The 13,188-nt window shown below is 42.5% G+C and overlaps 1 protein-coding gene and 1 long non-coding RNA gene across 4 annotated transcripts; both read right to left on the bottom strand.

The window, feature by feature from the left end:
• Positions 1 to 2,617: 2,617 nt before the first annotated feature.
• On the bottom strand, positions 2,618 to 12,268 carry ugl (ureidoglycolate lyase). 3 transcript variants are annotated; one of them, XM_071458644.1, is made up of 15 exons: positions 12,092 to 12,268; positions 11,776 to 11,904; positions 11,474 to 11,692; positions 10,995 to 11,103; positions 10,811 to 10,887; positions 9,851 to 9,961; positions 9,701 to 9,760; positions 8,792 to 8,948; positions 8,501 to 8,699; positions 7,158 to 7,236; positions 5,967 to 6,059; positions 5,552 to 5,624; positions 5,369 to 5,436; positions 3,637 to 3,761; positions 2,618 to 3,231 (listed from the first exon to the last, which is right to left on the bottom strand). In XM_071458644.1, exons 2-15 carry the CDS (start codon positions 11,890 to 11,892, stop codon positions 3,060 to 3,062), a joined length of 1,659 nt encoding a protein of 552 aa, XP_071314745.1. In that variant the 5' UTR covers positions 11,893 to 11,904; positions 12,092 to 12,268; the 3' UTR covers positions 2,618 to 3,059. The 3 variants fall into 3 exon arrangements, with proteins under 3 accessions (XP_071314745.1, XP_071314744.1, XP_071314746.1); XM_071458643.1 differs by having other exon boundaries at positions 10,811 to 10,908; positions 11,013 to 11,103; XM_071458645.1 differs by having other exon boundaries at positions 11,013 to 11,103; positions 12,092 to 12,267.
• Positions 10,045 to 10,804, bottom strand: LOC139606451 (uncharacterized). Its single transcript, XR_011684623.1, has 2 exons — positions 10,512 to 10,804; positions 10,045 to 10,417 (listed from the first exon to the last, which is right to left on the bottom strand). It is a non-coding gene; the product is annotated as an uncharacterized lncRNA (long non-coding RNA).
• Positions 12,269 to 13,188: the final 920 nt, after the last annotated feature.

The following is a 13,188-nucleotide window of genomic DNA, read 5'->3' as shown; positions in this document are numbered from 1 at the left end:
AATTACACATCAAGAGTCACAGCATTACTTATATTAGAGTTACAACAGTATTAACAAGAATAAGGGAACTATACTATATACACAACTGCCTGCATGAGAAAAGTCAAATGTCTTTATAGAGGTAAACTGTGGGTCCTACAGTTGTCCCTCTGCATCACTACCTGATAATTACATGATAAGGGTGAATGTCAGGGGCCTTAATAGCTCATCTCTCCCTAAGGGTCCAAATGACCTGTGGAAAGAAACATCAGTGAGTATATTCACATCACAGAGAAAAACTTAAATCCTGTGTTTCATTAAGTCCATAGAGTTCATCTGTGTTCATCATTCATAAATCTAAAACTTCCCTTCTTAAGAGCTGATTAATCAGATTAACCACTCTTTGATTGGTGCATATTCTTTTAGCACCACTGAATTGTGTGGCTGACCCATGTTTTTATCTTTGTAGATCTATGCTTAGTGACTCTCAGTTTGAGATTGTTTGGTCGACATACATTAGACCACATGTACATTTCACGATATAGATGATGTGTAGAAAGACAGTTGATGAATTCTTTTATATTTCTTTCCTGAGTGAAGGTGATTAAATGTCTTACTATCAAATGTATTTGAACAGTGTGCCCAGTTCAACAGCTTTCTCATGGTTATGCCTCCATGACAGTACTGATCCCTGGATATCATCTCAGAGTGAGAGAGAGAGTGATCAGAAACAAAGCTAGAAAACAGCAAACAAAAACACCCTCTGGAAATGAACAGAATACATTTACAACTGCATAGGATCCATCTTCAACCAATTAATACATGAAAAAGAATTACTAAACTAATATTTACTTACATGTCTGAGTGAGACTGTGTTTGGGAATGTAGGTGTAGGAACTGTGTACCTGTTTAGTTAGAGGATGATTGCAGCTCCCATACGTTTCCCTCCCTTTCAGAAGGTTTGCCTTTCACACTGCGGTACAGGAAGTCAGCCACCGTGTTCTGCTTCTCAGGAACATAGTGAATAGAGAACCTGTAGGAAGCATCTTGTCATGTGACTGTTCGTGTCTGTCATTGACTCCAGCCATTGTGATTGGTTCAAGAGTACCTGAGAAAACCTTGTTCATCAGCCTCTGAAATATGGGTGGAGCACCATGGAGTCCAAAAGGCATAATAGTTAACTGCCACAGTCCTTGGAATTTCCTGAAGGCAGTGAGAAGCATCAGAAAGGGGGACCTGCCAGTATTCTTTACATTGATCCAGTATGCTGATAAACTATGCTTGGCCAACTTGCTCAGATTTTGCATTTTTCTGAAGTCAATGCATAAACAAATGTGTCCATCCTTCTTGATTACCAGGACCACCGGGTTGCTCAATTCACTGGTGGCTGGCTCTATCATGCCAGGCTCCAGTATGACCGCAATCAGCACAGGTACCATCCTCTCTGGTCCAGTAGGATCTCCTGCCGGATGGGGGTGCTGTCTTTTCAGTGGCTGTCATGGTCCACCAGATCAGTTGTCCCTGGTTTCTCCTGGAAAAAGGTCAGGTGGGAAAGTGGCCTCCAACTCCTGCTGCTGAGTGAGAGACAGATGAAAGAGATTGAGTGAGGAAGAAGAGTGACTAGTAGGTGTAATCTCACCCTCCACATCTTCCTCTTTCTCAACTCTGACAAAAAAAACTGCTGACAGGGTGGAGATGCCTGAGGATGCCTAGGTCCTCCACTCCTTCAGCTGATTGATGTGAAATGTCTGATTTGAGTTTCTTCTCTCAGGTGGAGCTGAACTTCCTGACAATGGTGTAAGGACCCTGCCATTTTGCAGCAACCTTTTTTTCAGTTGTTGGCAGATGTAAAAGTACCTGCTGACCTGGTTCAAAAGACCTCTGTCTGGGAGCCTTTTCATACCAGGTTTGTTGGTCAAACTGGCCTGTCTCCTTCTGCTTCCTCACCATCTTCATTGTTTGCTCCATCTTCTCCCTCATCCTTAGGGCATAGGTGAGAACACTGATTGTTTTTCTGCCCTTATTGCTGACCCAGGACTCTTGGAGAAAATCAAGGGGTCCCCTCACCTGCCTGCCACCAAGCTCAAATGGCCAGGACCCAGTAGTTGCTTGCGGTACCTCCCAACAGGCTAAAAGAGGGTACTGTAAAATGATTGAAATGATTAAAAAAAGGCTTGAGCTTGTGTTAACCACAGGCCTTATTTCAGTCATCAACAAAAACACATTCAAAACACCCAGAGACTTCAAGACCAGGGAAGAGGGGGAGCCAAGTCCAAACAAGAGGTGAGGTGTCATGGGGCTGGCAGGCAGTTACTGGCTGTTCATTCCCAACTTTGCAGACCTGACCAGGCTCATTTGAGAGGCTGGTCAGGTCCAGTCCAATGGACATGAAGCAGTGCCAACTGGTGCTGTAGAGAGTCAAACATGTGGGTGAGTATGGTTGGTATTCATCTACAGGGCAGACAGGTGTCTAGAGAGTCTGCCTTTAAATGCATCAGAGTGCTGAACCTCAGATACTGTTGGTTGAACTGTATTGTCTGACTGAAGTGTTTTCCCGAGTCTACTGTAACACAACAATCCCCTCATGGGATCAGTAAATCTATCAATGGATTTAAGTGGAATCAAACTGAAAACCAGGCAGGACGGCATGTATTTATTTGTTTAAACAGAACACAAGTTTGTTTGCTCCAAAGTTGAACAGAGAATGGAATAAAATATCTTTGGTCTGCAGATGGACATCATCCTCACCACACTGTTTGTGATGTGTTTAGAGTCTGTCTTCATCTACAGAGTCATGAAGTCATCCGCTTATCAGAAGGTCGGTGGTTCGATCCCCGGCTCCTCGGGTCCACATGTCAAAGTGTCCTGCACTGCTTCATGCCTTGGGCAAGGCACTGAACCCTCTGATGGCTGTCCCATCAGCGTATGAGTGTGTGTGTGAATGTTAAAAGCACTCCACTATAGATGTAAGTGCTGTATGTCTGTGTGTGTGAATGGGTGAACGCGGCTCATGCTGTAAAGCGCTTTGAGTGGTCAATAAGACTAGAACAGCGCTATAAGCAGTCCATTTACCAGTCCATTTACAGTTTGGGATGGTGGATGTGTATGTCCAGAGCCTCCACCTGTCCCGTGCTCTGGGAGCTGAGAAAGGTGTGGTCCTGATTCAGGTAGGTGGTGATGAACTCTGGGAAATCTCTCTTCAGGACCACCTCCAGGAACATGTCTGCTGCTGTGGGTAAGTTCCGTTTATCCCTGAGAAAGACAGAAGTACAGACTGAAGACCTGAACACCTGAGCAACAGAGAAGGTACGACAGATTATTAGGAGGAGGGGGGACAGGTCCAGCGGAGGTGAAGAGAGAGTCCTCCGCCAAATCATCTAAGATCTAACAGATCTCATCAACTATTGATTTATCCCAGAGTTCTGAAGTGATCAGACAGATTTAATGTGTGTGAGCAAAATAAGATTTTTCCTTCACCTTCATCAGTGATTATATTATTATTATTATTGTTATTATTATTATTATTATTTAAGAACAACATCTACTGATGATCAGGACCAGCCACCAAAAACCATCCTCTGACCCTCATGTTGCTTCTCTGAGTTTTTCACCATCACTCCTCAGGTGTGTCTGTTGGTGCAGGTGGAGTCTGCTTACCTGACAGAAGGACACACAGAGCTGAGCTCCACCTTCACCTCCTCAGTGAGCTCAGCCACCAGCCGCCTGCTCACCACCCTGCTGTCATCCTCCAGTTGGATCTGATGACGGATCCACTGCCACACCTGCCACACGCATGCATGCACACATATACACACACACACATGCACATACACATACACATGCACAGTATTATGTCATACTTGAAGGTTATTCTTCATCTGGAACGTGAGTTTCATGGCCATGTTGCTCAGTGAACCCTGGTCTGGACTGCTACATGGAACCAGTATTTCTTTGAGGGGGGCAGGACACTCTGACGTGATCCAGGTGTGGAGTTGTCTTTAATGACTCACTGTGAACTAACTTGATACTACATGTGTATTATTGTAGCTTGTATGTATGTTGTGCCATGACCTGCTAACACCTGCTAATACCTGTTAACATCTGCTAACGCCTGCGAATAACTGTTAACATCTGGCTTTTGTGTTCAGTGTGAAAGGGTATAATCAGCACTCACTCCCTGGTCATATGACTCTGCAGTATTCACAGGTATTTAACTGCTCCAATCAGCAGTGATGTAAACATGAAACCAGGTAAACACACTCATTTTCACCTCATCTCTGTGCTGTGAGGTCTTTCAGAGCACAAACACTGTAAACACACCTGTCACCTGTCCACAATTGCAATGGCTACACCCTCACCTGAGAATGAGCTGCAGCCGAGTGATGACATCGCTCCCTGCAGTTGTGTGTCTGTGTCCTCAGTGTGAACAGAATGACAAATTTGTCTGTGAATAGGTCAATTATAGAGAGTTTACCTGAGTTTGAAAAAAACTGCTGATACATGCTCCTGTTGGAGCAAAGGGTCAAATAAGATCAGACCTGAGTCTACTGTGACTGTGGAGCTGGAAAGACTCTGGAGAACCCTCCTCTCTGTTCCTCAACAGACAGGATGTAGGTCAACATGTACAGGAAGTGCAGGTAAAGCTGCAGCAGGTGTGTTGTACTGAGTGGCCTCAGTGCCATCAGAAACTAACTGGTGTAATACATCCTCAGTCTCAGCAGCGAACACACATGCTTGACGTTAACATTGTCACACAGCTCTGAGTTCAGTTTGTAACACAGTTCAAGGTTCCTGTAGACCTTGTTTAACAGGGCACATCTGACCCAGAACAGGTGAGTCCAGGACTTCACTACCGCAACCACAGCAGACAGGACAGACCTCCACCAAGACCAGTGTCAACAACGGAGACCAGACCTCAGAGAAATGATCTGGATCTGACCCTGACTTTAATGGGTTCTTCCATCACTCCAGCAGGTTTGGTACAGATGGGTTCAGGACTTTTAATCCTACTGACAAACAAACACAATGAAAACACAACCTCCCTGCAGAGTCAAACACTGGGTGAAAGGTTCAAAGACCACGTGAACAGGCCCTGCCCACCACTGGCTACAAAAAGTTCAATGAAGAAGAGATGTGATGTTATTTTTCACCATGTATAAGAATCACTTCACCACATGTAAACTGACATATATGTGGATCCAGAGGCAGATAAAATCATTTCGAACATTTATAATAAAGCTGATCTTTAGAGGATTGATGATGGAAATTTTCTTTCGTTAGAGAACAATGTCATTAAGGTAATCTTTAACATCTGGATACATGTACAAGTAAATCTCTGTGGTGTAGACTTGAGTGATGCTACTTTTGGATCTTTTGATACTGAACCCACCTGTGACCTGGAGATCTCAGCTGTGGCTGAATCTTCCACCTGACCTCTGTAGAAGAAGAGGCCGTTACCTTGGAAACAGGACATGGTTTAACAGTCAGTGACACATCTGTACTGCCCTGTCTCACTTTATCCTGTCCCCAACCAAAGACAGGGAGAACAACAATATGTGCCTGTGAGCCTTACCTGAGAGCCAAGCATTAATGAAGAGGACACCAACTGTGATGTTGTACTTTAAGCCGTAGAGGGTGACCCCCCCCTGAGAGAAAACAGCACATCAAATTATACTTCATTATTATCAAAACAGCCTCTCCTCTGTGAAAACCTGAATCCAGTTTTCAACCCAATTTAACCCCCATGGAATATTTTCTTTCCACCACCATCAGAGTGAATCCTTCAGTCCAGTTCCGAGACTTGAACCTGTGACAAGGAGCAGTGACGCTGGACCAGAGACTCATGGTGGACAAACCAGGACCAGGATCATCTGTGGTGGTTCACATGTCATCCACCTGGATGACGTGTGAGGGGTTTTTTCATTTCCTTTCATGACATGAACTAAAACTGACTCAGACCTCCGCTATGAGACCGGTGATTGACTGACCGAAGGCATGGACAGGAGGTCCTCAGGGGTCACAGTGACATCATTTCGAAGGCAGTGAAGTTGATTATCTCCATCAGTGTGGAGCTGGAAGAGCTGGAGGCGGTAAAGAATTAATCAGAGAACATTAGTCACCACTGGCTGCTCTGTATTTACAACCCTGTTCCCAGAAAAGTTGGGACACTGTGTAAAATGTAAATATAACCAGAATATGATGACGTGTAAATCATCTAAACCCATATTCAACTGAAAATAAAACAAATGTTGAAACTGAGAAATTTTATTGTTTTATGAGAAATATTTGTTCAATTTGAATTTGATTCTTGAAACACCTTTCAAAAAACTTGGGACAGGGTCAACGAAAGACTGGAAAAGTTGTTTAATGCTAAAAATAATGCCTGGTTGAATATCTCATTAGACCTCATTTAAGCTCATTTAAAATGGTCTGAGGTGAAATGGAAATCTGTCCTGTGGTGTGACGAATCAAAATTTCAAATTGTTTTTGGAAATCATGGATGCCGTGCCCTCCAGGCTCCAGAGGAGAGGGACCATCCAGCTTGTTATCAGCGCACAGTTCAAAAGCCAGCATCCGTGATGGTGTGGGGGTGCATTAGTGCCCATGGCTTGGATAGCTTGCACATCTGGGAAGGTTCCATTAATGCTGAATGGCATATGCAGGTTTTGGAGCAACATATGCTGCCATCCAGACGTCTTTTTCAGAGAAGGCCTTGTATATTTCAGCAAGACAATGCCAAACCCCATTCTGAGCATATTACAGCAGCATGGCTCTGTAGTAGAAGAGTCCAGACCCTAAACTGGCCTGTCTGGAGCCCAGACCTGTCGCCCACTGAAAACATTTGGTGCATCATGAAACGAAAAATATGACAAAGGAGACCCTAAACTGTTGAGCAGTTGAAATCCTATACCAGGCAAGAATGGGACAACATTTCACTTTCAAACTCCAGCAACTGATCTCCTCAGCTCCCAAACATTTACAGAGTGTTGTTAGAAAAAGAGGTGATGAACACAGTGGAAAACATGACCCTTGCCCAACTTTTTTGAAACATGTTGCTGGCATCAAATTGAAATTGGGCAAATATTTTTCATAAAACAATAAAATTTCTCACTTTCAACATTTGATATGTTTTCTTTGTTCTTCTTTTTGGGAACACAGTTGTGTAATAAACTACTCACCTTCTGCATGGGCTCAATCAGGCCCAGGTCGTACACCATGAAACCATCCACACCTGCCTTGATCTCCAGCAGCTTCAGTCTGAGAGGAGGGAGAGGACAGAGTCACAGGTGAACACACTTCAGGTTAAACACACTGTGAACATGTTTGAGAGTAGACCACACCAGTGTGAATGTACGCTGATGATACCCTGTACTATGTGGTTAATTAACATGGTGTAATAAGTGTTATTGTGACTGTAGTTTGACATCCCATCACCAGCTCAGTGTGACAGACATCAACACAGAGACACTCCTGCCCTCTGCTGTTGAATTTAATGTTTCTCTGTGCAGTGAATATTCAGATCCCCAGCTTAACTAAAGCTACCAATACAACAATGTAAAAATACTGCAGTACTACTGCAGATGTCGCATTTACAATCCCACTTCAATAAAAGTAAAGAAGTATCATCAGTACCTGAAGTATCATCAGTAAAATGAATAGACATTATTTATATGAAATTATAGGTTTTGTGTTCTTTGGTGACCACCTCCACCTTTCATTAAACTTTTTCCCTTGAAACACTTTGATCCATTAGAAGTTAAATATTCCTACATTTTTTAATTTGTACTTCCTTTAAAGTGAAACTATAATTTTGCAGAACAAGTTAAATTACACAATAAATGAGTAATTTTAGAGCAGCAGAGGTTAATGCTTTATCTGAATAATTTTCTGAATTATTCCTTCATAATTACAGAGAAAAGAAGAATATCCTCAAAAGAATAAAAATAATCTTATCTACCCAGTTTTTTTTAATCTTTCACCCACCTGACCTCACCTTGACCAACAGGTTACACTTATAAATGTGTTTATTAATTAAGTGGAGTAGAATGTATGAAGTGAATACTGTCTCTGTTTCTGTCTCTGTTCAGCAGCAGACTGAACTTCTTTTTCAACCCGACTGTGCTTACTTCAGAAATATTGAAATGATCAGTGTGTGTGTAATTTGTATATGTGTGTATGTTTTTTGTATTTGTGTGTGTGTATTTTGTATTTGTATGTTTGTATTTTGTATTTGTGTATATGTACTTTGTATTGTGTGTGTGTGTATGTATTTTATATTTGTATTTGTGTGTATGTATTTTGTATTTGTGTGTGTGTATTTTGTATTTCTGCGTGTGTGTATTTTGTATTTGTGTGTGTGTATTTTAATTGTGGCCTGTAATGAGTGGTAATGAGGTTTTTAATTCTATTGTCTTAGTGCCTCGTCGAGCTCTTCAGGACTGTTTGAGGCTTCAGATCAGGATCATGTTTTATTCACTGCTGTGAACATGAGTTCTCATGAACACATGTGAACACTTCCTGCCTGGTGACAGCAGCCAACACTGTCTTGTAGGATTCATGAAGCTGGTCCTGGGGGAGCAGCAAAGCAGCCATCCCTCCTGTGGCCAGAGCCCCCCTCCGATGACAGGTCTGAACCAGCAGGTCCATGTAGCTGCGCAGGAAACGTTTCTCCATGTTGACATATTTCCTGCGGTCAGGCAGCAGGAAGGCCTGACGGTGTCCTGGAGGAGACACACAGTCCATCACACTGATTCTTATTGGTTCTGACAGTACGTGACTCTGGATCTGGCTCAGAGGAGAACACATCACTCACCAAATTTACTGACGAAGGAGGCTGAATAATCCCACAGGCCACAGTTGAGTCCAGCTGAATGGTGCCGCAGCTCGTACAGGATCTCCTCCATCTCAAAGGCTGTTAATACGTTTTCAATCAGCACGCTCGCCTTAATGCTGCCCAGAGGCAGACCGAGCTACACACACACAAACACAGACACATTAATTCACTTACACACAACTACATGAGGGAGAGCTCACACATCCCACATTATTTCATATAAACAGAATAATTATGAAACTGATTTCATGAAATGACCATTTAAAATGAAATTACTGCTCAAAGTGAGAGAAGCGGAAACTTCCACTGGCTCTGATTCTCCAAGTGTGGGTAAATGTACAGGTGAGGCCTCAAGGTTGTTGTGTAGGTGTTACAAATAGCAGGTGGAGTCTGAGTCTATGTCTCTGCTGTGACTGAGCCGAAGAACAGATAAGAGGTACATGTGTTTTATCATGTTCATGTCACATGTGTTTTATCACATGTTCATGCCACGTGTTGTATGTCTTTGTGTTTCTGACTGAGGTTCATTAGTCACCTGTCATTACATGTTGTCACCCGTCATCACCCTTCATTGCCTGTCATTACAAGTCGTCACCTGTCGTTACCTTTTGTCACCTGTCATCACCTGATGTCACCTGTCCTCACCAGTCATCAGCTGTCTTCACCTGTCGTCTCCTGTCATTACATGTCTTCATCTGCTGTCACCTGTCATTACATGTCATCACCTGTCATCACCTGTCTTCATCTGTTGTCATCTGTACTATTAAAATTTTTTAAAGATAATATTTTGACAACATATTAAAACTTCAAAATAAAAATCAAAATAAAAACTGCATTTCAATTAAAATGAAAATCATCAGGTTTTGTCAGATAAGGACTGATGTCGACCTTCTGTTGAGTCCAGACAAATATCTTGTTCCACAGTCTAGCCTCCATGAAGCTCTCCACCTAAGGAACAACAATACATTACACACATCATCTGAGTGTGTGTGTTTGTGTGTGTGTGTGTGTGTGTGTGTGTGTGTGTGTGTGTGTTACCTTGGACAGGTAGAGGAAGGGTCCACTCTTGTTTTCAAACAAAGTTCTTCCACAGTGAAACATTAGGAGTCCAAAGTCAAAGAGAGGACCAGGAGCCTCCCTTCCCTCCACCTGAACAACAGATAGTCACTTGACATGTCACCAAAGCACCAAACTCCTACTGGAAAACTGTTATTTTATCAGAGGGAATTCAATTACAGTCATATGAAAAATAACAGCAGTGAAACATCTGAGCAGCTAGAACCAGTAAATGTTCATGTTAATCAAACTAATGATGAATTAGAATTGTCATTGATTATTTATCAGTTGTTGAAGAACATGTCTGTGATCTCTCTCTTCAGCCTGAGGTCAGGGCTGAGGTCACCTCTAACAGGTCATCAGGTCAAACCTCCAGGAAGACAAAAAAATGTTTTATATTTTCATTTTTCATAAACAGAAAGTGTTTTATTCCGTCTAGAATTAATTTTATTCTATCAACATTGTTTCAGTGGCTCCTGGGGTAGAACTGTTGAAGCCTTTATTTGGGAGGGGGCTGGAGCCAATCATTGGGTGAGGGCAGGGTACATCCTGGACAAGAGGACAGTATATCACAGGGCTGACATACAGAGACAAACAACCATTCACGCTAACACCTACAGGCAGTTTAGAGTTGCTAACCAACCTAATGTGCATGTTCTTCCACACGGACACGGGGAGAACATGCAAACTCCACACAGAGAAAGGCCCCAGACCTGTGTGTGGCAACAGTGGTAAACAATGCATCATTGTGCTGCCCAGGAGTAATCTAATGATAGAATTTAAACATGACCTTTTACTGATTACAGCATCTTTCAAAGTAAAAGTTTGTGTTTGTAGAGAAATGAGATGATGAGTTTTTTATCACATCTGGATTTAAAGTCTTGATAACACACAGTGAGTTCTGTGGTCACCACTGACTTATAACTGAACTGAAGGTACTACCATCATATTGTGCTCCACCATGTTCCACGCACGGGGACGCAGCATCAGCACCGGAGCCTGAGATATGTGAGGAACATCTGTTAACACACAGAGGGAGACTGCACTGTGACTGACCCACATCTGGAACACTAACCCATCTGGATCCACATAAATCCTCTGTCTGTGTAATGTAGCTGTTAGTCACCTAAAGAGACCCACTCACTGTGGAGCTGGTTGTACACTGCCCTCAGGACATTGTGAATCCCTTTGACCTGGTTGTAAAATGTGGGACAGTTTCCATCATCAAAGTCGACCTGTGGAGACACAGACAGGGTTCAAAGTCTGAGTTGATGATTAAAGGATCAGGCTGGTGTCATTATATATTTACATCTCATGAAAAGACCAAAACACACACTCAGCTGTGGATAAACACACATCTGGTGCATCAGTGTGTATTTCTGAGGGGGGTTGACTCAAACTACAATTTTTTATTATATTATTATTATATTGTTATCATTGTGCTCTTCAGTGTGTTATTAATTAAATTCATTATACTGACAGGTTCAGATTATTTATCTTAATGCTTCACTAAAGGATATCATAGTTAACATTAATATGACCTCGGCTGAGGTGTGTGACACATCCTACAGTTACTAGTCAGGTATGGTCACAGGTGAACGGTACCTGTATTCCTTGTGCTGGGGACTGGAGAGCTTTGATGAAGTGCTGGGTGTTACAGGGGGCCAGGTCCCCAATATCCACGTGCCTCCTCTGGAGCCTTGGGGGGACAGGCATCACCCTCCAGGCTGCGTCTCTCCTAATATGTGCAGTGTGCTCCAAGAAGCTCGGCAAACCACCTGAAAGGTCCAGGTGGGCTTTTCTAGACACTCGCAGCCACAGGACCTGAGGATGAGAGGAGAGCGGACGCCTCATCCTGAGTTAAAAATGTTCTTGGTTCAGAGGAAGAGCTTTCTCACCTGTCTTACCTCATCCACTTCTTCAGCAAAGGTAGAGATCAGCTCATGGAGGAAGAGGAGGGAGTCAGCAGTGAAAAGGGACTCATACTCTGCTTCCAGGCCTGAGGGAGGGGGGGACACCTCCATACTGACTGAGGCCTGTGGACAAAAAGAGTCTGTATGATGTGGATTTATGGAGGTCAGTCTCCATGATGACAGACGAGTGTCAGGAGCCCCCAGACATGAAGCTGATTTAAGCTGAAATAAACTGATTTAAACTAAATGAAACTGAATGAAACTGATTTAAGCTGAAATAAATTGAAATAAAATGATGACCGGTCTTTACCTGCCACAGCACACTGAAGAAACTGCTCTGAAGATCCAACAGTCTGTCAACACCTCACACTGTTTCCTCCAGACAACATCATGTTGTATTCTTCACTGTTAACAACAGTAACACAGTGACACTCAGAGACGTGCTGATGATGGCTCTCTGCTCCCTGCACTGAAGTGGACTTTGGTTCTGGTCTCACTGTTTGAACAGGATGTTTGTTTGTGTGGTGATGAGTTTAAAGTCCTGTACATGTACATCCTGTTCATCTGAGACTGTTTAAGCTCCAGAGGCTCCATGTTGGCAGTTTGATGTCTTTAAACATCTGTTTTTACTATAAAAGGTTTCAGTCAAATCTTCCACAGATACTGTTAAAATTATCTCACTGTGTCTAATTGTGTGTCTTTGTATCACACTGCTTCTAATTGTGCCACTGTGTCACATTATGTCATACTGTCTCATTGTGTCACATTGTCTCATTGCTGCCACCATTTGTGGCACACAAAAGACAAAGTATCCTTCGTATTCTTTAGTGTTAGTATTTTCATCAGTTTGACTTTTAACAGTGCTGTAAATGTTTGGTAAAGAGTCACTGTGTACACATGGTCATAAAGGTACACGTATCTTTATTTGATCATTAATTAATTAGTACAAAAACACAAACAATATTAAACATTAATACTAAAATTAGATGTCACCATTTAATTATTATATGAAAGTTAGTTTTAAGCTAATTGTCATCTGCAGTCCCCACAACTGAAACACTAAAGAAAATAAGACACACACACACACACAGACTCCATCCTAAGACTCAGAGTTCCTCTGCTTATCCAGTGACTGAAAATAGTTCTACACCTTGACCAGGTCAACAGACAGGAAGTTTTTTACTGTGAAAATATGGAACAAAGTATGGCAGCAGCAGTGGGATCAGGAGACATTTGCATTGAATTCAAAATAAAGTGTACCGTAAGATACAGAGGAGGAGAGAGGAGGTAATCATGTCCGGACTGAGGCAAGCAGCCAGCTTTCTTCATATGATGAGGACATGAAGTTTATAACGGGTCTCTGTGATTGTCAGAAACTGTAGAATATTTAATCAACTGTAATAACTG

Source organism: Trachinotus anak, unplaced genomic scaffold (assembly GCF_046630095.1).
Source record: "Trachinotus anak isolate AG129_WGS33_773 ecotype Australia unplaced genomic scaffold, CSIRO_AGI_Tana_v1 ptg000021l, whole genome shotgun sequence".
In the NCBI taxonomy this organism is placed as follows: domain Eukaryota; kingdom Metazoa; phylum Chordata; class Actinopteri; order Carangiformes; family Carangidae; genus Trachinotus; species Trachinotus anak.
This window is presented reverse-complemented; position numbering and strand designations above follow the sequence as displayed.